The sequence below is a fragment of the Panulirus ornatus genome, chromosome 5 (assembly GCF_036320965.1).
Source record: "Panulirus ornatus isolate Po-2019 chromosome 5, ASM3632096v1, whole genome shotgun sequence".
NCBI lineage: Eukaryota > Metazoa > Arthropoda > Malacostraca > Decapoda > Palinuridae > Panulirus > Panulirus ornatus.
In genome coordinates, this window is record NC_092228.1 from 17987390 (window position 1) to 18014323 (window position 26934).

Consider the following 26934-nt stretch of genomic DNA (forward strand, 5'->3'; position numbering starts at 1 on the left):
GCGTACGTTGGAGTGCAATGATCGCTCAGGTCCGAGGCACTGTACTGTGTGGCTTTTGGCGATCGCTCTCAGTCACGCTAGAGACAGACAGAACACACCTTAACGTGGGTGAATACTTGCCTTGCAACCGTGCAAATTCCTAGGTCTAATGGCTGGTTGTTTGGCTGGCCTATTGGCTTATCAACGGTCAAGGTCACACGGGGGGGGGGGGGGGGGTTCGGCTCACCGCAAAGTTATAACAACCGACCAAAGACTCTTGAACGCCTCATACTGAAGATAATTCTTTCTTTCATACTATTCGTCATTTCCCGCATTAGCAAGGTAGCGTTAATAACAGAGGACTAGGCCTTTGAGGGAATATCCTCACCTGGCCCCTTTCTCTGTTACTTCTTTTGGATAAAAAAAGAAAAGAAGAAAGAGGGGAGGATTTCCAGCCTCCCGCTCCCTTCCCTTTTAGTCGCCTTCTACGACACGTAGGGAATACGTGGGAAGTATTCTTTCTCTCCTATCCCCAGGGATAATTCTATACCCAGATATACTGTCAGTATGTATTATATACCAAGTCCATGCCAGGGTATGTGTATGCAGTCTCCCGAACTCTTAAGAAGACATTTCCAGTATTTGAAAAAGTACGTATTGAGTTTATCCCTGGGGATAGAGGGGAAAAACAATACTTCCCACGTATTCCCTGCGTGTACCGTAGAAGGCGACTAAAAGGGAGAGAGAGAGAGAGAGAGAGAGAGAGAGAGAGAGAGAGAGAGAGAGAGAGAGAGAGAGAGAGTCCTCACCTTTTTTTTTTTTTTTTACTTTTCCAAACAAAGAAACAGAGAAGGGGGCCACCAAGTGACGATATTCCCTCGGAGGCTCAGTGTCTGTTCTTAACGCTACCTCGCAAACGCGGGAAATGGCGAAATATGGAAAAAAAATAATTAGCTTTATGATCAACATCCAAGATAATTTTTGAGAATCACATTATAAACGCAACACATAAAAAACTTTTGATATATATATATATATATATATATATATATATATATATATATATATATATATATATATATATCTTTCTTTCTTCTTTAAAACTATTCGCCATTTCCCGCACTAGCGAGGTAGCGCCAAGAACAGAGGACCGGGCCCCTGAGGGAACACCCTCACCTGGCCCAATTCTCTGTTCCTTCTTTTGGAAAATTAAAAAAAAAAACGAGAGGGGAGGATTTCCAGCCCCCCGCTCCCTCCCCTTTTAGTCGCCTTCTACGACACGCAGGGAATACGTGGGAAGTACTCTCCTGGCTGTTGGAGGTTTGTATGATATATATATATATATATATATATATATATATATATAAGTAGCTTAGCTTTTCGCATTTTACCGACATTATATGTCTACTTGCGAACTATTCAGTAGGCGAAAAAAATTAATAGCCTCATTTTTTTTCTATCAGTCAGACTTGGGATCACCATGTCTATCTCCTATCACATCTACTTCCAGTACGAGTTGTCTGTGGCAAATGTACGAGATTCCGAGCCTTTCGAACATTTTCCGTGCAACAGGGGCATTATCTGCAATGGCTAGACGTATGGCCTCACAGTGAGCGTTTGTCGAATGGTGACATGGACGGCCATCATGACCTTAACAGTCGATAGACACAGGTCGTTAATAACCAACTACCCATCCTACGGAAAGGTGAGTGGAATCGGCCCGATGACTTGACGAACACTACTGCCAGATGACTGGGCTGTATCGAACGCCACCCGCTCAAGCACACGTCCCGTGCAGGCCAAGGCTACTGTTTTGAAATCGGCTCACAGATTGTTCAATAGTAGTGGAAACACGCAGGAATCGCATGCAGCCATTACAGTCTGTGGTGTTCATGGCCAACGAAAACTGATATCCATACTGCACACGGAGGAGGTACATGGGGGAAAGCGAGAGAACAGAAAACCTGATGGTCTATGTCAAGGTTACATGCTGGAGGACAGTACATGGGACAGGCAGATAACAGAAGACATGATTATCTATATCATCTACTAAAGGAGAATAACAGTACAGTAACTCCTTTCATTTAAACAGTAAATGAAGAAGAGAGTAAAACACAAATTCTTCGTCATGCAGTTACTAACACCACTAAGTGCATTCGTTAACTAGTTTTCAAATCTCAAAATAGCTATCTGCCAATACAACCATTAATTTGTCCTTGAATAGCTCGACTAATGATATAATACGAGGCAATTTGCTTGATTAATAATACACAATCTTAAAATTAATCAATTAAAACTAATTAAGCTCACACAAGGATAAGGTTATAATTGATTAACGTTAACGAGAAGTGATAATGACCTAGGAAAGATGGAACCTTCAGGAGGTGGTAAATAAATGTTAGGTTAAATCATGTTGTTTGTGGCTACTCTCACTTCACACTTATATAACTTCTGTGACACGTACTTATACTTTACACCAATCAACAACAAAAATTTACCATGTGAAACGGCAATCAATTTTCATGTGTCACTTCTTCTTAAGAAAAATGAAAAAAAAAACACATGAACGAATATAAACAAAAACCAGAAATATGAATAATATGATAATCGTATAAACGGAAACTAATCGATAATTCTCGTAATAACTTTGAGGTCTGGCGTAGGTTCCGGCACGGGACGTGAAGATCATCGTGAGATAAGGCAACGCTCGGCCGGGCTGAGTTGCCGCCACTCCCATGTCCTGCATCATGCAACTTCCTGGCCTTAAATGAACATCAATACCCACTATATATTGTCACCAGCACTTGCAGCACAGATCAAGGAAGTGTGTGTGTGTGTGTGTGTGTGTGTGTGTGTGTGTGCGTGTGTATTATGAGAGTTTATTTGCTTCAGGCGAACAATAACTTTGAAAACTGTGGTCATCTATGGCCGACAACAATCGAGTAACTCTCTCTCTCTCTCTCTCTCTCTCTCTCTCTCTCTCTCTCTACATATATATATATATATATATATATATATATATATATATATATATATATATATATATATATATATACATATAAGCGGTTACTAAAGATGAATATGACGATAATAATGATGATTCGTTGCTTAAAATAGGGTCTGACAGACTTATGGGTGATCGGTACACCATCATAATTCATAATTTTCTATAGATAAATGATAAATGTACATGTTTAACACTTTTAGAATCGCTCGAGTTCAAATCGTGCAGTCAACACCCGTACACGTAGCAGAGCACAGCGTAACGGCGGTTTTACATACATACAAACCCTCTCACCTGGGGCTTTTCCAAATTTAATTCTATAAAAAAAAAAATACTTAGCTAGAACCTAAGAGGAGGAGTGGCATTTACCAGTACGAGTTTATAAAGAGAAAACGAGGGTAATGTTGAGGCAAGGATGAACTTTGCCGATGGTTGGGCGAGGTGGAGGCAGCACGGGTGGTGGTGACGGTGGCTACAGAGATGGTGACGGTGACGGGTAGAGATGGTGACGGTGACGGGTACAGGTGGTGATGGTGAGGGGGTACAGGTAGTGACGGTAATGGGGACAGGTAGTGACGGTGACGGGTACAGGTGGTGATGGTGAGGGGTACAGGTGGTGACGGTGAGGAGGTACAGGTGGTGACGGTAATGGGTACAGGTAGTGACGGGTACAGGGGGTGACGGAGGGGGACAGGTGTTGATGGTGAGGGGGACAGGTGGTGACGGTGACGGGTACAGGTAGTGATGGTGAGTGACGGTGAGGGGACAGGTGGTGACGGTGACGGGTACAGGTGGTGACGGTGACGGGTACAGGTGGTGACGGTAATGGGTGCAGGTAGTGACGGTGACGGGTACAGGGGGTGACGGTAATGGGTGCAGGTAGTGACGGTGACGGGTACAGGCAGTGATGGTGACAGGTGCGGTGGGGGTTTAGAGACGCTGAGGGTGTAAGACTGGGAGACCGGGGAAGATGATCCACCAAACGCCTTCGTACATCATACAAGCTTTCACTGTAGTGTGACTACATCAGTACTGCTAGTATTCCCTCTCTCTGGGGCGGAAGCACGATGGATAAGGGGCAGTAGTTCATAACCTAAGCAGACACTCCATTAAACTTGTGTGTACTGCAGGACCAGTGGACAATGAGCGACTTCACCGGGTGAGCTGTCATAACACCGCTTCCGTTCGCCAGTTCGATTTTTCCATGTTATAATATCCCCCTGGAGAAACCAGAGGGTCAACGGTGCGAGGTTTATCAGAAATGATCAACCTGATGGCTCTTTATTCGAGCGTCCACACAAGGCATGGTGATCCACTATCTAATATGGCCGCCACCAGCCACCGGGTTTCGGCAAACTGATAAAAATACCTGATAACACATCATAATTTTCCCCTTGTGATCTTTATGCAATTATTTTTTTTTTCAGTTTTTTCCTTAAGTGTCCACAAAAACGATGCATGCATATAATTTCTCCAGCCTTTATGGAATCACGAAAATATTGGGTCGATAGATTAACATATCAGTCCTGTAACAGGATAGGATGAGCATCGACTATGGCAACACGAGCCCAACATTACAGTACTGGTGTAATGTCCTCAACTCGGAGCTCAGCTGTAATGAAGAGGCCACAGTGTGGCAAAACTCAGCCTATTATATACGAAGTCAACTAGGGTGGCTCTGGTTCCATGGTTCTTGGACTTCGTCATCAAAACCTGTGCTTGTTGGATCCCCGTTCGCATCCATGACATGGTAAGCATGGCTCCTTCTATTCTAGAGGAATCTTGAGCACCATGGCCGTTGAGTCGTTTCCAAGGCTCCCAAGAGATTCTCGGCCATACTGATCCACCAGAAATATGGGCAAAATCATGACGTGGTGAAGGGGTCTGTACATGGTGCAGCAGGATTCATTAAACAAAAAATCCGCCAGTCTTCTGAAAGGGGAGCCACAGCCAGCAAGACTGCTTCAGGAGTTTGAAAACTACTTCTCCGAGTGAAAATGAACAGTGCTACCATCACAGATAAGGCCTTTCTATACTCAAAAGAACTTTTAACAGCAAACTTTGTGAGTCTGACACAGACCATCGGGAATATGATTAACCCTTTCCTGGATGACACTCCGAGACTACTGACCCGAGGCACTCGCATTGTTCTTGACGAGTCTTTGGTTAACAGAGTCCACAGTTTAGAACCACAGGGCAAGGAGCAGTGCATCTACCACGGGCTGACAGACCGTACCCGCTCTGTGTATGATCCAATGAAGTGCAGCAATTCCCGATGATACTTCAGGCGTCCACAGCGCCCGAGCTCAAAGCCAAGTAAGCTGTTATAATCTCTAGTTTCAAAACTGATGTGGATCTTTTCTCCCGACTCAACATTGTGGCACAACACAGGGAGGCATATATGGATAGCTTCTTCAAGACTGAGAGATACCCACACCCGCCATGTGTCTCTGACAGAGGAAAACCACATTTAGGAAAGACGTCTGACCTGCTAACCCCAGTCCGGAACACACTACTCAGACGGAGCCTCCAACCTCCCATGACATCAAAGGTCTAGATGGTGCTGATGTCTTGCGCCTCCTCTCCAAAGACAACATCACAATATCTGGAGACCTATATGACTGATGTCTTTCCTCCCTACATTATGAGGCAGCTGGAGAGGAGCAAGAGAGATGGTGTGGTCTGGGACGCCTACCTCAAAAGCAGAAACTAAGAATCCATGAGAGAGACGAGACGCACTGGCATGAGAGGGAAGGCTGCCAGTCAGCACAAGGTTCCTGAAAAGTAAGCACGACCCATCTGCGTGACCCCAGCTAACAAGCTAGAACTGTTTACATTCCTCTCTGACAAGATTGCAAGAGGTGAATCATCCCCCCCCCCCCCCCCGTGACATGGAGGTTGCCAATACATCTGGTCAGAGAATGGTCTTCAGAGGAACCCCCCCCCCCCCCCCAACCACTGCAAGAGAGCATGCGACCGCGAGGTTGCAGCCACGAGAATGTTGCCTCATATGTGCAAGATGCCTCACAGAATATGGCTCTGCCAGATGTCTGGTTCGCATCTGTTCATCTTGACCACGGAGTTCCATCATCTGTGCTCCATATACCCAGCGGTGGATATATGGGTGGCTTTCTGCTCTGGGAGGAAGTTAAGCTGACATCAAGCCCACCTTCCACGCACTGAGACAGGACAAGTCCATGGCCTTACCCATCGTCCACAGTCACAAAGGCAGTGACGTAGTGTTAGCTATTTATGGAAAAGGGGGATAGATCATCATGTGGAGGTTTGGAAGTCCTATCCTGGAGTCAAAGAGGATTCCACCTTCACGAAAGAGAATCCACACACTCTGGGAGACGTTGATGCCAAATACGTCAACTGCTGGAACGCTAAAAACTCCTTCAACGTGACAAAACCAGCCACCATCGTCAGTGAGGCACACACACACACACAGACATAGGACCAAGACAGCCACTGCTGGCCTCTTGTGTTGACCACACGACCTGTAAAGAGCTGGTCCAATGCTGCTACCACAGTACAAAGCACTGAGGCGGCCAAATGTACGTGCCAGACAGTAGCTACACTGGAAAAGCACTGACCTTTACACACGCAATTGTGAGTCATGACAACAGGTGAATATTGTTGACACTGGTAAATGTTTAGAGCATTTTTGGTGTTTGTTGGCACGTAACGTGTGTACGACTTGGTAGAAGTACCTTCCTGTGTGTGTGTGTGTGTGTGTGTGTGTGTGTGTGTGTGTGTGTGTGTGTGTGTGTGTGTGTGTACTTTTCTACTGCTTCAAAGCCAACTATGTGTGTGTACTTTTTTTTACTGCTTCAAAGTTAACTCTCATGGCAACCAAACAAGACACAATAAATAAAAAAAAGTAATTGTTTGCTTCAGAAGAAATACGACTAACCTCTACATCACGAAGAAAATAAAATCTATAGAATGGAAGAAAACAAGTGAGTCCTTCTTGCCTCGCTGTACAAGCCCAGAGCATGAGAAGTGTCACACACGAGACAGCCTTCAAGGGAGTTCTCTGTCTGGATGGCTCGCAGGAAAAACGCTTCCTTAACAAGACCTTGGAAAAGTGCATTATCAAATCCTGTGTTTCATTGCTCTTGTCAACACCCACACACAGCGTCCCCTTCTTCACTGTGGCAAGCTGCCTCACCCACAAGGAAGCAACATGGTTTGTGACCCGCTGTCGTCTGATGTTGGTCTCCTCTGAGCTTTCCTTATATCAGTCTTGAGGAACTACAGGAGTCGGCTACATCAAGACTGAGGAACTACAGGAGTCGGCTACATCAAGACTGAGGAACTACAGGGGTCGGCTACATCAAGACTGAGGAACTACAGGAGTCGGCTACATCAAGACTGAGGAACTACAGGAGTCGGCTACATCAAGACTGAGGAACTACATGAGTCGGCTACACAAAGACGGAGGAACTACAGGAGTCGGCTACACCAAGACTGAGGAACTACAGGAGTCGGCTACACCAAGACTGAGGAACTACAGGAGTCGGCTACACCAAGACTGAGGAACTACAGGAGTCGGCTACACCAAGACTGAGGAACTACAGGAGTCGGCTACACCAAGACTGAGGAACTACAGGAGTCGGCTACACCAAGACTGAGGAACTACAGGAGTCGGCTACACCAAGACTGAGGAACTACAGGAGTCGGCTACACCAAGACTGAGGAACTACAGGAGTCGGCTACACCAAACTTTTTCAGAAATGATCTATGGATGATATTATACCAAGTGTCTTCAGCTCATGGCGAGCCGACGACTTTTGACGGCTCTCAATGGACAAAATGGTCTCTAATTGGCTAAAAATGGTCTCTAATTGGCTAAAAATGTCCCCAAATTTATATAAAAAACAATCACAGATGGATCGTCATCTGCAAATGCGACACCCAAGATAGCCGCCAGAGCCAGGCAGTTCTTTGAGCTACGGAGTTCAAACTACTTTCTTAACCTCACTGAATAAAAAGGTAGTACAATACAGGTTCATTTACCTCTCTCTCTCTCTCTCTCTCTCTCTCTCTCTCTCTCTCTCGTCATTAGTTTCCACTTTTCACTTCCTCCACGAGATGAACAATGTAACTCAACCCCTCTGACCACGAAGGCCTGACCCGACGCCATCACACACACACACCGTCGCGCTCACTGGGTCTTTCAAGCTACTTTAATATCCAGAGGAAAATGAAGAGATAAAACCTAGACGGAAGAAAAAAAGTTATCAGCGTCGTGCTGCAGGAGTCGTGTCGTCGTACTACTGCAGGAGTCGTGTCATCGTACTACCGCAGGAGTCGTGTCGTCGTGCTGCTGCAGGAGTCGTGTCGTCGTGCTGCTGCAGGAGTCGTGTCGTCGTACTACCGCAGGAGTCGTATCGTCGCACTACCGCAGGAGTCGTATCGTCGTACTACCTCAGGAGTCGTGTCGTCGTGCTCCTGTGACACGTCTCTCTCACACGACCCAGCCAATCGGGGCTGAGCCCCAACACACTGGGTAAGTCTAGGGGGCGCGTCTGCCGGGTTTTAATTATTACACAATGATAATATAGAAATAATACTAACTACTGTATACACCAGCAGGTGTTCCTTGTGCCCAAGCTGGATGGTGGCCACCACAAGTGGAACATTGACAAGCAACACAATCAGCAATACAAACTTGTGTTGACAAAAACCTACTGCCTTTAGACTGTTAATGTTTATTCATATGAGAAAATGGGACCCCGACTGTCTCATCTCCGATTAAATAGATTAGAAATTTTGGGCACTATTACTGTCCTCCAGCAGATAACCTCGTCATAGACCATCAGGTCTTCTGTTATCTGGCTTTCCTATGCACTGTCCTCCAGCAGACAACCTCGTCATAGACCATCAGGTCTTCTGTTATCTGGATTTCCTATGCACTGTCCTCCAGCAGACAACCTCGTCATAGACCATCAGGTCTTCTGTTATCTGGATTTCCTATGCACTGTCCTCCAACAGATGACCTCGTCATAGACCATCAGGTCTTCTGTTATATGGCTTTCCCACACACTGTCCTCCAGCAGACAACCTCGTCATAGACCATCAGGTCTTCTGTTATCTGGCTTTCCCATGTACTGTCCTCCAGCATATAACCTCGTCACAGACCATCAGGTCTTCTGTTATCTGGCTTTCCCATGTACTGTCCTCCAGCATATAACCTCGTCATAGACCATCAGGTCTTCAGTATGGCTTTCCCATGTACTGTCCTCCAGCAGATAACCTCGTCATAGACCATCAGGTCTTCAGTATGGCTTTCCTATGTACTGTCCTCCAGCAGATAACCTCGTCATAGACCATCAGGTCTTGTGTTATCTGGCTTTCCCACGTACTGTCCTCCAGCAGATAACCTCGTCATAGACCATCAGGTCTTATGTTATCTGGCTTTCCCACGTACTGTCCTCCAGCAGATAACCTCGTCATAGACCATCAGGTCTTGTGTTATCTGGCTTTCCCACGTACTGTCCTCCAGCAGATAACCTCGTCATAGACCATCAGGTCTTGTGTTATCTGGCTTTCCCACGTACTGTCCTCCAGCAGATAACCTCGTCATAGACCATCAGGTCTTCTGTTATCTGGCTTTCCTATGTACTGTCCTCCAGCAGATGATGTCATTCCGACAGCGTTGCATGGATGAAAGTCTTGGGCCCCTGACTGCAGGAGAAAGGAAGGCGGTGGACGAGTTGGAAATGAAATACCTGAGGACGGAGGCGTGACGCGAGGCGGGAGGATGGTGTACGGGATGACTGGGTCAGAGAGAGAGTGGTGTGTTGGGAGTCAGCCGGGTTGGCTTCAGTGGTATTTGGGCCCGAACTTGGGCGGTGTGGTATACTGGGGGCGACGCACTTTTGATAATGGATGAATCCAGGACAAACGGAGGAGAGGTCAAGGTGACCTCCAGGGGGTAGTCTTGTGGGGCTTAGGTGTGAATGGCAGGCGCTGGTTCCAGTACATTATACATGACAGCTGGAGAATGAACGAGTGCCAATAAGAACCTCTGTCAGTCTGTTCCTGGCGCAAACTCGCAGAGGTTTACCTGGGACATACTGAGCTGGGTCGGAGCTCTACCGTTATTTCAATTGATTTCGTTACAAAATCATAAAACTTTATGTGATGGAGTGTAGGAGGTGAGCGAGCGAACCGTCCGGTGTAGCCAGGCCACACGGTCACGTTCCCTGCCGTGGCACCTCCGCCCGTGGGTCGGTCAATCACCAAGTGTCTGTACTGGAGGGCGCCTCGCCTACTCCCTTCCCACCACGACCCCCACCACCGACGACCCTGCCTGTGTCACAGGTCGTCCACCCCACACACGCGCAACATCCCTGGCATTAATACACGACGGCCGTCAGGCAACACTGCTGCGAGCCTCCGCTCTCAACACAAACACCCGCAACAACACAGTACCTGCCCCACAGCGCCCGCCCGAACTTCTCCAGCAAGCTTGGGGCGCTGGACGAGCGGAACATTCCTGGCGGAACGGCGTCGTCCAGGGATCAGCCGCTCACTCCAGACCCAAGCACTCCTTCGTCAGCAGACGGAGGGAGAGTCGTCTGGGGGGCATCGCGATCGTCCCTAGGCGGAGGAGACAAGACCGTCCGTACCTGACCCCGGCAGACTGTGCTTGAGAGGAGGGAAAAGACGCGGCGTCGCGAGAGGCTTCGCAACGACTGTTCCCAGAAAACAATGACGGTGAGGATGTGAATGTCAGCATAACATTTGGCTCTCCCAGCACGGCCCTACTCCTCCCCTCCCCACCCATCCCCTCCTACAATGCCAGGCCGCCACCGTCCACCCTGCCACTGTGGTAAAGCCACACCCCCACTCACGTCAGGGCCAGGGAGTGATCAATGCCTGTGTGAGTGTGAGTGTGTGTGTGTGTGTGTGTGTGTGTGTGTGTGTGTGTGTGTGTGCTTCCCTCCCTCCAGCCCTCACCACACCTGTTGTTGTGTTGTGGCCGGACAGCTGTTGCTTCCTCTCCTTCCCCCACAAGTCTCAGCACCAGCCACCACCTTCCCTCTACATCACAGGCATAACCGTCAGAGTCTACGACATTCGCGGCGACTGGCTGGTGGCAGGATCCAGGGGCGGGTGCAGGGGCAACCAGATATACGATATGTCTACAGCTACAAGACAATGGAGGGAAGGGTTTGGGGGGCAAATATGAGTTTACATGAGAAAGACAGACAACAAGAGACCTGATCTGCCCACGACTGGGTTGTCGGAAAAAAAAAAAAAAGGTTTAACTTGACAAGAAAATCTTAATTTCGATTTCCCGCTGCTGCACATTAGCCACTAGTGTCCCCGTCACCGATGTCGTTTATACGTTTAGTTCTGGCGTTTATACCTGTTGACGTACGTCCCAACTTACGACAAGCTGACGAAGATAAAGGCTGGAAGGGCAACCAGTTGCAGTCTTCATCAAGAATACAAGTGAACGTCAGAGCCCTCCAATGCGACGCCCCGCCTTCGTCGGGAGAACAAGTGGGACTGCTGAGAAGACCGGCACCGTCGTGGCACTGCTGTGCTCTGGAGTTATTCAGCCGCTGACTCTACCCTCCTCCGCTCCCTCCCTCCCCAACCTCCCACACTCCTGCTCCAGCGTGAGTCATGTGACAACATTAATAACAAACGTACCTGCTGGTGACCACAGCGTGGGCCGGTCCCCCCCTTCCATTCCAACACTCACCCCCGAGAGCCAGAGGAGCGCCACGCCACGCTCTCATCAACTCACCAGCTGATTACTGAGGCCCTTGCGTGCGACGGTCCGGCCCTTTAGGTACGATGGTGGCGTAGCCTCTGACCAGGCCCTTAGGACGCCGCACCGTCGTGGTCAAGGGGTAAAAGGGAGATGGAGAATGTGACAGAAAGATCTCTGAGCGACAGGAATATGCAAAAGGGATCTCGACTGTCATGCGAAGGTTATCGATGTGGAACAAAACCGTCTTGGTTGAGTCTGCATGGTTCTGCGGAGGGGGTGTGCATGACGTACACGACTGAAACTGCTGCACTGGACACCTGGCCAGCATGTCAATAGTGAACCACACCATCTTGGGACATACAAGGCTGAGCAATTCTTCCGAAAACAGTGCGAGATTATGCTCGGTACACTGAACAATGGTATATTTTTTGGGGGAGATGATGTTTAACCCATCGACCACGACCCCCTAAACACAAGAGTACGACCCTTGAGTTGAACCCAAACGACCAGACTTGTACGACCCATAAGTACGACAATATGACCTCCCAGTTTCATCAAACGGGCAAAGTGGCTAAAACAAAAAAGCTTCTCATGCCGACACAACACTGTATACATACATCACAACACCTCACATCCCACTTGGGCAGCTCACACATGTAAATTAAAAAACCTCCTTACACACCAACAACCAAATCCATCATGGCTCATGAAAACAATTCATATTCAGGTTATCATTATCTATTTCATTAATCCCCTCCCCCCCCCCTCATTCTGAAAGGGTCCTAACATCATCCCTTTCTGAAAGGGCTCTGGTGTTCTTCGGGCTCCAAGGCTGCGCTACAATCAGTAGCAGGGACAGATATAGGCCCTTTTGATGCGAAGAGTTCTTTCAAAATACTGCACTGCACTTCGTCAACTGGACAGAGGTATGTAGTCTTGCCATAAGGTACATCTTTCCACTCGCGATGGAACCTCCAGTGGGCGGAGCACGGTAACATCCATCCAGATTATCATAAAATTAATTACTCACCAAAATCACAGATCACAAAAAAGAAAAAAAAAATGGTGCAAAATTTCACCGGTCTTTTTTTCTTTATCTTGTGTTATCTAATAAGACTTAAATAAAGCCAATCAAAACCTTTATATCGCATAAAGCGATAACATTCTATGTGGATTTCATAACATACTAAACACTTGACTTTAAACCCGTCTCATGTCGTCTCCAGTTAAACCATCTAAACCCATGTGATCCACGGAATACAGAGAAAAGATAAAACCTTGAAGTAGTATTTTCGTACATCTATTTACGCGTCACTTACTTTTAAACTTGCAGTTAGTTCGTACGCTTATGGACGGATACAGAGGGACACTGGAACGAACCACCAGTGGAGTACGTACCATCGGATACAGAGGGACACTGGAACGAACCATCAGTGGAGTACGTACCATCGGATACAGAGGGACACTGGAACGAACCATCAGTGGAGTACGTACCATCGGATACAGAGGGACACTGGAACGAACCATCAGTGGAGTATGTACCATCGGATACAGAGGGACACTGGAACGAACCACCAGTGGAGTACGTACCATCTCCATGATCAACGTTCCTATCCACGCCTCTTGCACACCCCCTTGCTGGGCTGGAGTGACGTTGTCCACCCGGTACGTGCATAAATAATGACAGTTCCTGGAATTGGATGAAGCGCCTCTTGAACACGACAGTACGACTCTTGAGCACGACGGTGCGACCCTTGAGCACGACGGTACGACCCTTGAGCAGGACGGTACGATCCTTGAGGACGACCCTTGAGAATTATCAATAACTGATAAAATGATCCATACCCACATGCTCCATACACAATGCCATACTCCTCTACTACCTCTAAACACACTACTACACCACTCCTCACTACTCTCCATGTACAGCACTGTAACCCTCACCATGCACCACACACGCTCTCACAACTCTCACCCTACTCCACACCCACTACCATACCCACTCCACACCCACTACCATACCCCTCACCCAGCACCGCACCCTCTACCATGCCCATCACCATGCTCCACACCCTCTACCATGCCCATCACCATGCTCCACACCCTCTACCATACCCATCACCATGCTCCACACCCTCTACCATACCCCTCACCATGCTCCACACCCTCTACCATACCCCTCACCATGCTCCACACCCTCTACCATACCCATCACCATGCTCCACACCCTCTACCATCTCCCACACTCCCTACCACCCACAGTCTAACCCACAACACCCGGTGAAGACATTCGCCTTGCAGGATTTTTCTTCGACCGACCACCAAATCTTCCACTGTTCGCTGATTGAATATATCGGCCGCAGGATCATTCCCCGGGGCCTAGCCTTGGCCAGGCGTGGAGGCTGCGAACACCTGAGCATGTGTGAAGGGTTCTGGTGTTGCTGCATCATCACCCACCCCACACAGAGAACAGAACGAGGCTGGCTGCGAGTGATTACTTAACCCACACCACACACAGAGGTTGTGGTCAGTCATCATAACACCGACACAAGGCGATGCGATTCGACTCAACGCGAACACAATAATCTTGTGGTTCGCTCCGGTACAAAGCAGACAAGGTTATAATTCGTTCCCACAACAAACCGCAATACAATCTCTTTTCTTTCTTCATTACAACATCATTGCAGCTGTTGGCCCCCCGTCACAGCACAACACAAACGTATGCTTCACCCAACTAGAAAATCAACACATAACATGAAATCAAGCAAGAAACTAATGAGAAAATGTGTAAATAACTACTTTTATAGTACAAGTGTTGGCTGGACAGCATAAAGTGAATGACGACACTACCATGTGGACAGCATACAAAGGTTGACAAAGTTGTATGACAAAGTTTGAGAAGTGCAGAACTCCCTCCCCGCGCACAGTACAATCACGATATTACAAACATAAATTCTAACATTCACGTATAGTTACTTGTTTATCTATCATAACTTCAGGATCGCTTATTAAGAAATGGCCCTCTGGTGTTACCTAGGATCTCCTGCTGCTCCAAAGCTGCGTCAAGCCCCAGTAGCAGGGAAATGATGGACTCCTTTGGAGTGAGAAGTTCTTTGTCCAACCTCTCGAGCACCCACAAGCCCACGCACACTGCAGTGCCATCCAGGGAACAGCTCCTCACCCGCCTCATCCTTCCGTGGTGTCCTGTGCTCACACCACACGACTCTGGCCTCCCTACCATCGAGACCTGTGCCGCTTAGACGACCCAAACTACCCAGACGGGGTGGACCGACCCCCACAAAGAGAAAGTCTATATACCGACACACCTCGACTCACTGCTACGTACAGCAATGTGCTAACAGCTCCCGATATTCTTACCAGCCGCTAATGTTAGCCAGAATTACGAAATAATCGATCCCAGGGACACAGTCCTCCCCCCGCCACCCCGGCTCACTGCTTCTACTGTGGAATTTACAAGTGTTGCTTTTTTTTTTCTTCTTCTTCTTCTTAAACCGAGTTCGATCGCCCGTCGCGGGTCTGGAGGAGCGGGGCAGCGCTTCAAAGATGACCACGGACACCATGAAGGGTGATGGAAGGTGAGGTTGGTACAGGTGGAACATGACACGTTTTAGTAAATATTGGATAATATTTACTAGATCTTTTACAGAATATTTACCAAATACAAGTTGTCCCGGCCTATGTGATTGGCACGTTGGTATACTGGTATGAAATGGGACAACTATTCTTGTGATGTGTTCTGTGTACCTTTGACGGGAAGAGGTGACTCTCTCTCTCTCTCTCTCTCTCTCTCTCTCTCTCTCTCTCTCTCTCTCTCTCTCTCTCTCTCTCTCTCTCTCCCTCCTTTTGTCTACCGTGACACCTGTCGCATTCTCCTGACCTTGACGGTATAACGTTCCTTTGAGCCAGGCCTTCGTACCCAAGAGTCGTACTCTCGTGCTCCTAAGAAAACACCGTAGTACTCAAGGGCCGCATTGTCGTGTTCAAGGGTCGCACTGTAGTGTTCAAGGGTCGCACTGTCGTGTACAAGGGCCGCACTGTCGTGTTCAAGGGTCGCACTGTAGTGTTCAAGGGTCGCACTGTCGTGTACAAGGGCCGCACTGTCGTGTTCAAGGGCCACACTATTGTGTTGAAGGGCCGCACTGTCGTGTACAAGGGCCGCACTGTCGTGTTCAAGGGCCACACTATTGTGTTCAAAGGCCGCACTGTCGTGTTCAAGGGCCGCACTGTCGTGTAGGGGCCGCACTGTCGTGTTCAAGGGCCGCGTCATCATGCTCAAGCTGGGCCACACTTTCGTGTGTAAGGGCCGCACTATCGTGCTCACGACACAGGCGGTCATGACCAATTCCACTAACTCACACCTCCATCCAAACACCCACACACAGACACAGACACACACACAGACACACACACCCTGGCTGTCGCTAGAGGCCTGTCTGTACGTCGATAGCCACCAATACAGACACGTCCTTGCCCAGTCCTTCGTGTTGTTGACGCCAACATGAACAGGTGTCTATTAGGAGCTGAGTTCAGGCAGGACCAGACCAGCTATGATGGAGACTTCAGTCCTGACCGACCTGCCTCGGGTCATACCAACGACCGAGAAGGAAGGAGAGACATGATTTGCCTTCCTGACGACTCACTCAACCATGGTCTATAACACTGCTCTTATTCAAGCCTTTTTTTTTTTTCCCCAGGATTTATGTAATGCTTCACTCTAACAACCATGGGCATAAGGCTTACAACAACATTCCCAAGGAAATGTCGAGCGTCCTGAGCGAAAAATGGAATGAGTCCTTCTCTCGTTCTCCATCACCGTTCTGCCTACATCAGTCGTCATCTTAACTACATTTTTACCCTCGTCTCGCTTCTCTGGTGTAGTGTCCAACTGTGAATCACAGGACAAAAGTATACCATCACTTTCGCACAGAAATAGATCATCAATTTCATTCCACTTCACCGTTATTTTCCTTTCCTTCACCATCCGTCCGCACATAAAATTCACTGTCGTTATATCATAAGTATTTCACTGTTTCATTTATAACCAATTCGCGCGAGGACGGGGTCGGCCCCACCTTCAGGAACGTACAAACACAATTATTTTATGATGATCCCCTAATGTAACCAGGTATCTCCAGCGGCCTCAGAACAGCGAGGAATATCTATAGCTGGGAAGAGTCGGGAGCAACATGAAGGCAGGTATTAATGCAAAATTCGTCTGGTCCAACTCGGTGAAAAATATCCTGGCTGCTGTGTTTGGACGATCGAGACAAAAATGCTCAATTTTCGTATCTATAATAATGATTTTCTAAAGTCTGAGCGTTTTTCCTGTTTGTGTACTTGTTACTGAAACTGTAATGCAGCTGATACACTGTCTGCCAGTAATCGATCCTTATCTGAAAACTTTACATAAAAGGAAGTCTTAAAACATGTTCTTGACATAGAAGTATATTATCTATGCGACCGTCAGGCAGTCCTGCCAAGCAGCAGCATAAACACTACGTTTAAATATGCATTTAGTGACTGTTTCCGACGGTCTGATACGTCAATAAAGCAATACCAGCGGGAGTGTGTGGCTGTGTGCTCCAGGGAACGGCTCCCGCCAAAGCCCAAGATGTAAACAAAGCGCGGGGCGGCGCGCGCCTCCCCCGCCGCGCACTAGTGACCGTCAAGGCCGCCCGCGAGCCGCCGTTACCTTCAACCGTGACTCGCGCCAGGATTATTACCAAGATATTTTTTGACCAGTGAATCTATATCTATATCTATCTCTATCTATATATATATATATACTACCTAGAGAAATAATAGATTTTCTTAATTAACTTCGTCACATAAATGCTATCTGCCTCAACGTCAACTTGAAGAAAAACTTCTTTAATAATTTAATCTTCAGGTATTAATAGCGAGTCTTTGTTATGTACACGATCTATCTGACGATATCGTTAAATCAAAAACGTGCCTTGAGCACAACGGTACGACCCTTGAGCACGTCAGTACGACCTTTCAGCACAACGGTACGACCCTTGAGCACGACAGTACGACCTTTCAGAACAATGGTGCGACTCTTGAGCACGACGGTACGACCCTTGAGCACGACGGTACGATCTTTCAGCACAACGGTACGACCCTTGAGCACGACGGTATGACCCTTGAGCACGACAGTACGACCTTTCAGCACGCCGGTGCGACCCTTGAGCACGGCGGTACGACCTTTCAGCACGACGGTACGACCCTTGAGCACGACGGTACGATCTTTCAGCACGACGATACGACCCTTGAGCACGAAGGTACGACCTTTCAGCACGACGGTGCGACCCTTGAGCACGACAGTACGACCTTTCAGCACGACGATACGACCCTTGAGCACGAAGGTACGACCTTTAAGCACGACGATACGACCCTTGAGCACGAAGGTACGACCTTTCACCACAACGGTACGACCCTTGAGCACGACGGTACGATCTCTGAGCACAACGGTGCGACCCTTAAGCACGACGGTACGATCTTATAGCCATCATACCTGGGGGTCGTATCGTCGTACTTAGAGGCCGAAAGCAAAGTTCTTCTTCAGGGTCGCTGATGTTGTGCTTATGGTCATAATTTCGTTCATATGAGGGACTCGTCTTCAACTGGGATGGTACTTGGGCTATACCGCCATCAGGACGCATCTATGGCCTCCTCATGTCACACTCGTATCATTCAAATGATATGATGAGTAATGTGCGATTACACTCGACTCTTCACACTTCCCGTTACTCGCACACACACACTGCCAACCGAAGCGCAGACTCCGGGATATACGTAATTTGAGACAATCAACACCGACATCAACGAGGAAGTGTCGCTGGCCCTGGGCAACTCAAGCACGGCAATTACTCTCATTCTGACGGCTGCTGCTGCTGCATCAGGGTCGGTGCCGAACACACCATGGAACTCGTCCCTTCCCCCATGAAACCTACCTACTCCGCTTCGTTTCCGCTCGAAATCACGGCAAAGCTGCTCTTCGTAAAGTCAAGCACACACTCGTAAAAAAAAGAAAGAGCGCTGACATGGCTACTTATACTGACAATTCTTTATGTTCCTCAACCAAAAGCGTCTCCATCAACTTTCTCCTCCTCTCTTCCGACTTGATCAATCTATCGCAAATTCATCAACTGATAAGGCGGTTATATTTATGGTACCTTATTTTCCTCTGAACTCTGGATGAATCTGCTTCGAATCCTCCACCGCCATTTCCCCCCACTCAACCTACGCTATTTCCTATACTATCCTCGCACAGGATCCTCCAAGCACTCGCCCAAATCCTAAGGATGTGTGCCCCTGAGCCAACACCACCAGTCCTTGCTCGTCTACTTCGTCTTTATCTAAAAATCTACGACTTTTCCATTCGTTTAGAAGACTGCCTTGTTGTTGCCCAACCCTAAGGAAGAGGATCGCTTCAAATCCCTCCAATCATAGCTCCACTGCTCTCACTTCTGCTGTTCTGGGCCGAGTCTGAAATTCTCGTTAACTTTCATCGTCTCGAACAATTTAGAATCCCATCCCCTTATATCAGATCACCAGGACAGATTTCGCGGTATATCATCTCCTCTCTCTTATACTTCTAACCCTATCCACTCTTATGCTCATGATTCCATTGTACATACTTGATTGAACTCGCTATTCCTCACCTCCTCCTCCCGCTCATACTAGTCTCTCTCTCTCGCTCTCTCTCTCTCTCTCTCTCTCTCTCTCTCTCTCTCTCTCTCTCTCTCTCTCTCTCTCTCTCTCTCTCTCTCACGCACATGAAGGAGAGACAAAGACGCAGAGACAAGCCACTCGAGGACGGATATTATTTCCTCGCTCACGGAGAAATACAGTTTGAGTGGCGAGACACCTGTGTCACGAGGCCGACCGCACACCTCCCACACGGACTGGCCGCTGGTTACCTACACTGAAACTACGACCACAGTGGGAGTCCCAGGTACTACAGTGGGAGTCCTAGGTAACACAGTGGGAGTCCCAGGTACTACAGTGGGAGTCCTAGGTAACACAGAGGGAGTCCCAGGTACTACAGTGGGAGTCCCAGGTACTACAGTGGGAGTCCTAGGTAACACAGTGGGAGTCCCAGGTACTACAGTGGGAGTCCCAGGTACTACAGTGGGAGTCCCAGGTAACACAGTGGGAGTCCCAGGTAACACAGAGGGAGTCCCAGGTACTGCAGTGGGAGTCCCAGGTAACACAGAGGGAGTCCTAGGTAACACAGTGGGAGTCCCAGGTAACACAGTGGGAGTCCCAGGTAACATAGTGGGAGTCCCAGGTACTACAGTGGGTATCAAATGACCACATTGGGAGTCCCAGGTACCAAAGTGGATACCAAGTGACCACAGTGGGAGTCCCAGGTACTACAGTGGCTACCAAGTGACCTCTGTGGGAGTCCCAGGTACTACAGTGGCTACCAACTGACCACAGTGGGAGTCCCAGGTACTACAGTGGCTACCAACTGACCACAGTGGGAGTCCCAGGTACTACAGTGGCTACCAACTGACCACAGTGGGAGTCCCAGGTACTACAGTGGCTACCAACTGACCACAGTGGGAGTCCCAGGTACTACAGTGGCTACCAAGTGACCTCTGTGGGAGTCCCAGGTATTACAGTGGCTACCAAGTGACCACAGTGGGAGTCCCAGGTACTACAGTGGCTACCAAGTGACCACAGTGGGAGTCCCAGGTACTACAGTGGCTACCAACTGACCACAGTGGGAGTCCCAGGTACTACAGTGGCTACCAACTGACCACAGTGGGAGTCCCAGGTACTACAGTGGCTACCAACTGACCACAGTGGGAGTCCCAGGTACTACAGTGGCTACCAAGTGACCACAGTGGGAGTCCCAGGTACTACAGTGGCTACCAAGTGACCACAGTGGGAGTCCCAGGTACTACAGTGGCTACCAACTGACCACAGTGGGAGTCCCAGGTACTACAGTGGCTACCAACTGACCACAGTGGGAGTCCCAGGTACTACAGTGGCTACCAAGTGACCTCTGTGGGAGTCCCAGGTATTACAGTGGCTACCAACTGACCACAGTGGGAGTCCCAGGTACTACAGTGGCTACCAAGTGACCACAGTGGGAGTCCCAGGTACTACAGTGGCTACCAACTGACCACAGTGGGAGTCCCAGGTACTGCAGTGGCTACCAACTGACCACAGTGGGAGTCCCAGGTACTACAGTGGCTACCAACTGACCACAGTGGGAGTCCCAGGTACTACAGTGGCTACCAACTGACCACAGTGGGAGTCCCAGGTACTACAGTGGCTACCAAGTGACCACAGTGGGAGTCCCAGGTACTACAGTGGCTACCAAGTGACCACAGTGGGAGTCCCAGGTACTACAGTGGCTACCAAGTGACCACAGTGGGAGTCCCAGGTACTACAGTGGCTACCAACTGACCACAGTGGGAGTCCCAGGTACTACAGTGGCTACCAACTGACCACAGTGGGAGTCCCAGGTACTACAGTGGCTACCAACTGACCACAGTGGGAGTCCCAGGTACTACAGTGGCTACCAAGTGACCACAGTGGGAGTCCCAGGTACTGCAGTGGCTACCAAGTGACCACAGTGGGAGTCCCAGGTACTACAGTGGCTACCAACTGACCACAGTGGGAGTCCCAGGTACTACAGTGGCTACCAACTGACCACAGTGGGAGTCCCAGGTATAACACCATCCAGGCGGATCATCAGTGGGAGCAGATGTGATGGCATGGGTCACCCACGGCAACACCACCATGGGAGAAATTAAGAAGCTCACCATTTCAGACCACAGCCACAACCCAGCACGCACTCCTGAGGTACTGTGCCACATCACCCTCACATTCACACACCGACCCTTCAAACACCGCTATATTCTCCATGTCCCTCTGCGTCTCCTTTAACATCTAACGTCTTTCTGATCTTCCACACCTTCTGGCACACTGTGTAGGGCACACTTACTAGGTGAAGAACCCCTTCTCATAACCTACCCTCGGCTGGTTATGGCAGCTATAGCCTCACTGTCTGTCAACAATACCAAGAGGAACACACACACACACACACACACACACACACACACACACACACCACTTCGAGAACTGAGCCTCAACCGCTTCTGCACCTGGAAGGTCCGCCACATTATAAGGGCACCAACTGGACGTCCCAGGGGGAGGGAAAGGTTTTTCCAGGAAAGCGTTGGGTCAGAGAGAACACTAAGTAACGTTATCATCAGAGCGTTCATCGTCGGTACCTTCCTAAATACAACCAGGGTGTGGTGGTGGTGAAGGAGGAGGAGGCACTTTCTCTATATAGTCCAGGAACGCTGGGCCGGACGTCTGTGTGCGCCTCCGCCGCGCTCGAAGGGTAGGTGTACACTGCATGCAGCTAGGGGAGGAAAGTACACTCTACGGGTGAAGGTGAAGGGGCAGTATCACAGGCAGCGTCGCCCCCCCCCCCCCCACACACACACACACACACACACTATGTAAGGATTGAGCTACCTTCAAAATTCTTTCTCTCTCTCTCTCTCTACGTACCATTACTCGTAAGGTCAGGTGAGGCGACAGGTAACTGGGGAGTCCACTTAGGGTTCACTCCGGCCTTGATCCACAACCACACCACTTTAATCACAACTTCGTAAGTCACCACTGCACTAGGGTCTTTGTCAGGCAACACACTTCACCACAGACTATACCACTACATCCTTTCCCGCCACAACTTCAGGGCAACGGGGTATAAGGTCTCTCTCGCTGCCCATCCCAGCTGGGGTGGGATGAGGCTGACGAGGTGTGTGGGTGTGGGGGTGTGTGTGTGTACGGGAGAGATCCACAGGGTATAATACTAACTTGGGGAGCCTGGCGTTCTGAGCCCTCCACTTGTCCAGACACTGTGGCTCATGGATCTCGATGGAGCGCGAGCCGAACTCCCTGTGGCAGACGTAGCACTCCACGAAGCCCGGCGGCCGCGTGCTCCATGACGTCATGTTGGAGGCGGGGCTTATGGCCCGCTCCCCTGCAACACACAAACCATAACATTAGCAAGACGTGACGTACGCCAGGGTCGTCTCGTGTGATCTGCACGATATAAATGACTTAAATATATGGGTACGACACACTGTTCCTCCGTCCGTATACGTCAAAGAATAAATTATTATATATATCGATAACTTGTGTGATATAAAGGGAATTAGAAGGGAGTAAATGATAAAAATGTGAGGAACATGAGGTACGTTCGAGAAACACAAGAACAATTCTAATTATTTTGTCATGTGTGTGTGTGTGTATGTGTATACATACATTCCCACACACATACACACACACACACCAGCATAAACCCTAAGGGTAGAATGAACACCTGAGTTGGGTATGTGCAGACTGTCTCACCCAGGATTCGAACCCCATGCGGGCCCGACCCTGAGCAGACCCGACCCGCGCTTACTCATGGTGTGTCTGTGTGTGTGTGTGTTTGTGTGTTACCTTAATCCCACTTGACGGATCAACTCAGCGTGCTTAAGTGACACATTATGAAGCGATTATATCAAGAGTGAGAACCCAAGATTATTGTTACCACACGAGAAACTGCTTCAAGATGTGTGTGTGTGTGTGTGTGTGTGTGTGTGTGTGTGTGTGTGTAAGTGGGATGTTTCATCATTACATATATCAGGATATATAAAGAGAAATAACCATAAAATGTACTTCTGGGATACTGGTTAATATTATACATAATGCTGTACACGTTATATATATATATATATATATATATATATATATATATATATATATATATATATATATATATATATATATATATATATAATCAACTTACCTACTTGTATTTATAAGATTATCCCATAAGGAACAGCTATACAAAGAGAGAAAGAGAAGGATAATTAATGCTATCATTATGAGAAGACCTACACAATATGTTGACACTTACACTACCATAGCTCTACACTTGACACACTTATATGTTGACACTTACACTACCATAGCTCTACACTTGACACACTTACATGTTGACACTTACACTACCATAGCTCTACACTTGACACACTTATATGTTGACACTTACACTACCATAGCTCTACACTTGACACACTTATATGTTGACACTTACACTACCATAGCTCTACACTTGACACACTTACATGTTGACACTTACACTACCATAGCTCTACACTTGACACACTTATATGTTGACACTTACACTACCATAGCTCTACACTTGACACACTTTCATGTTGACACTTACACTACCATAGCTCTACACTTGACACACTTACATGTTGACACTTACACTACCATAGCTCTACACTTGACACACTTATATGTTGACACTTACACTACCATAGCTCTACACTTGACACACTTACATGTTGACACTTACACTACCATAGCTCTACACTTGGCACACTTATATGTTGAAACACACTACTATAGCTCTATACGTGACACACTTACATGTTGACACTAACAATACTATAGCTCTATACTTGACACTTATATGTTTACACTTACACTACTATAGCTCTACACTCGCCACACTTATATGTTGACAGACTACCACAGCTCTACACTTGCGACACTTATATGTTGACAGACAGACTACCACAGCTCTACACTTGTCACACTTATATGTTGACAGACAGACTACCACAGCTCTACACTTGTCACACTTATATGTTGACAGACAGACTACCACAGCTCTACACTTGTCACACTTATATGTTGACAGACAGACTACCACAGCTCTACACTTGCCACACTTACATGTTAACAGACACTCTACCACAGGTCTACACTTGCCACACTTATATGTTGACAGACAGACTATCACAGCTCTACACTCGCCACACTTTACGTTTACTAAATAAATCGTTCACATCTCCATACTGGGAACTTTCCCTACTGCTCACAAGAGATGGAGAGAAAAGAGAGATCAAAACACATCTGAATTCTATGTAACGTACACAATCATAAACATGTACAAATACATACACAGAATATATTCCCTTGTCTACAGCACTCTCGAGTTTGCAGAAAACGCCTACACTTAAAACATATGGTCGCTAATGGATTTATTAAGTCTGATAAAAGACACACTCATTATTATCAGCGTTAATCACTATATTACTCATCAGATACCATAATGTACATGTATAATCCGAGGATTATACTCCCTGTAGATTACTCTTCAGGTAGATACGATCAAGAGATCATTACGATAAGTCACTCAAAGCTAACGGAAGACTGCAAACGTTTGCTTCATGAACTTTCGCGTTATCATAGAAAACGAGCAAATCCCAGCGGTGCGTGGCGCGGGGTTCACCTTGCCTTGATGAAGGCGCGTGTCCGTGACCCACCTCCCTCCCTCCTGCTCCTGCACCGCCCTGGCCTCCTATCATCACCATGGTGCTAACTGGGGCAGGAAAGTGCAGCTCCCCCCCCCAACTTCTGATGACTCTGACTGACTTTGGAGGTTTGGTCAATGTGGGTTTATATGACGTGAGCGTTGTAGTAATGAGTGCCATCTATTGTTGTTGTTGATGTGGTCTGTACCTAAAGGTCGGGGTCGAAGGTTCAGCTTACTATACACAAGGTTTGTGGCGCACTGCTTCCAAGGGCGTGTCGTCGTGGTGGTGTTGTCCTGCTCAGGGGGGTCGTACCGTCGTGTTCAAGGGTCGTATCGTCCACGTCGTGGTGAAGGGCTGTATCGTCGTGTTCAAGGGTCGTATCGTCCACGTCGTGGTGAAGGGCTGTACCGTCGTGTTCAAGGATCGTACCGTCCACGTCGTGGTGAAGGGCTGTACCGTCGTGTTCAAGGATCGTACCGTCCACGTCGTGGTGAAGGGCCTTACCGTCGTGTTCAAAGGTCGTACCGTCTACGTCGAGGTGAAGGGCTGTACCGTCGTGTTCAAAGGTCGTACCGTCAACGTCGAGGTGAAGGGCTGTACCGTCGTGTTCAAGGGTCGTACCGTCGACGTCATGTTCAAGGGCTGTACCGTCGTGTTCAAGGATCGTACCGTCCACGTCGTGGTGAAGGGCTGTACCGTCGTTGTGTGTGTGTGTGTGTGTGTGTGTATGTGTGTGTGTGTGTGTGTGTGTGTGTGTGTGTGTGTGCCGGGGTTAATCATGTGAAGGCCATCGTGTTGTGGTCTGTGTGACGAATGATCCAGTGTGTGTCCTCACCCCGGGACACTCGCCATCTGGCTGCTGACTCTCTCACATACACGAGCCTGGAGCCAGATATCTGCCTTCCTCACTGGAACTTCTACCACCCCACCTGCAGCAGGTTATATCATCCACCTGCAGGAAGTTTACGAACCACCTGCAGGAAGTTTACCACCCACCTAAAGGAAGTTTACTACCCACCTGCAGGAAGTTTACGAACCACCTGCAGGAAGTTTACGAACCACCTGCAGGAAGTTTACGAGCCACCTGCAGGAGGTTTTACCATCCACCGGCTGGGGGGTTTACCTACTATTGCAGGAGGTTTTACCTCCCACCTGAAGGAAGTTTACCACCTACCTGCAGCAGGTTTACCACCCACCTGCAGAGGGTTTTATCACCCACTTGGTGGTTTTACCACCCACCTTTAGAGGGTTTACCACCCATCTGCAGGGTTTACCCACTTGGTGGAGTTTTTACCATCCACCTACATGACATTGTACCACTTACAATATCTGTTTCTTCCAATATTCATACAATCCTAAAGCGTGCTTCATTGAACTACCATCTTTTTTCAAGAATTGTAGTTATAATTATGGCACATCAAACTATTCTTCCACTGAATTTAACGACAGTGGGTAATGTTTTTTTTATAGTTATATAATGAAATCATGTGGTTCTTGCGGTGTAAATGTAAATCGACTTTTCAATTCTGTCCAATGACAGACATGAAGTCCTGTCGCTAAGAAAACGGGATAACTGGCCACAGGCGCGCCCGTATAATCCTCCACTGCATTTCGCCGATTCAAACGTGACCTTTAACAGTGACGCGTAACAAGGGGGATGTAGCTTGTAGCGCGAAGATGTGATCCTCCGCGGAGCATCTAACAAGCACAGAGGTTCTAAACTGGTTCCTAAAATGGTCATTACAGACCCACAGGGGTCTATGGAACTGTGCACCAGGGCGATAAATGTCCTAGGGGTCGACACGGGGGTCGATAAAAATCTAAGGAGTAAAAAA

General features: G+C 48.2%; 1 protein-coding gene across 9 annotated transcripts in view; it reads right to left on the reverse strand.

Annotated features, from left to right (window-relative positions):
* LOC139748608 (uncharacterized) overlaps window positions 1–26934 on the reverse strand; it is a 158350-nt gene that overhangs the window by 40483 nt on the left and 90933 nt on the right. For 5 of the 9 annotated variants that reach the window (XM_071661751.1, XM_071661743.1, XM_071661747.1 and 2 more), the window contains one exon: window positions 22593–22758. In XM_071661751.1, the coding sequence (XP_071517852.1) occupies window positions 22593–22729 (137 nt within the window). In that variant the 5' untranslated portion in view covers window positions 22730–22758. Of the gene's footprint in view, window positions 1–10426; window positions 10578–21997; window positions 22180–22283; window positions 22562–22592; window positions 22759–23571; window positions 23608–26934 lie in introns of those variants that run through there. The other 4 variants (XM_071661744.1, XM_071661748.1, XM_071661750.1 and 1 more) reach the window with 4 other exon arrangements.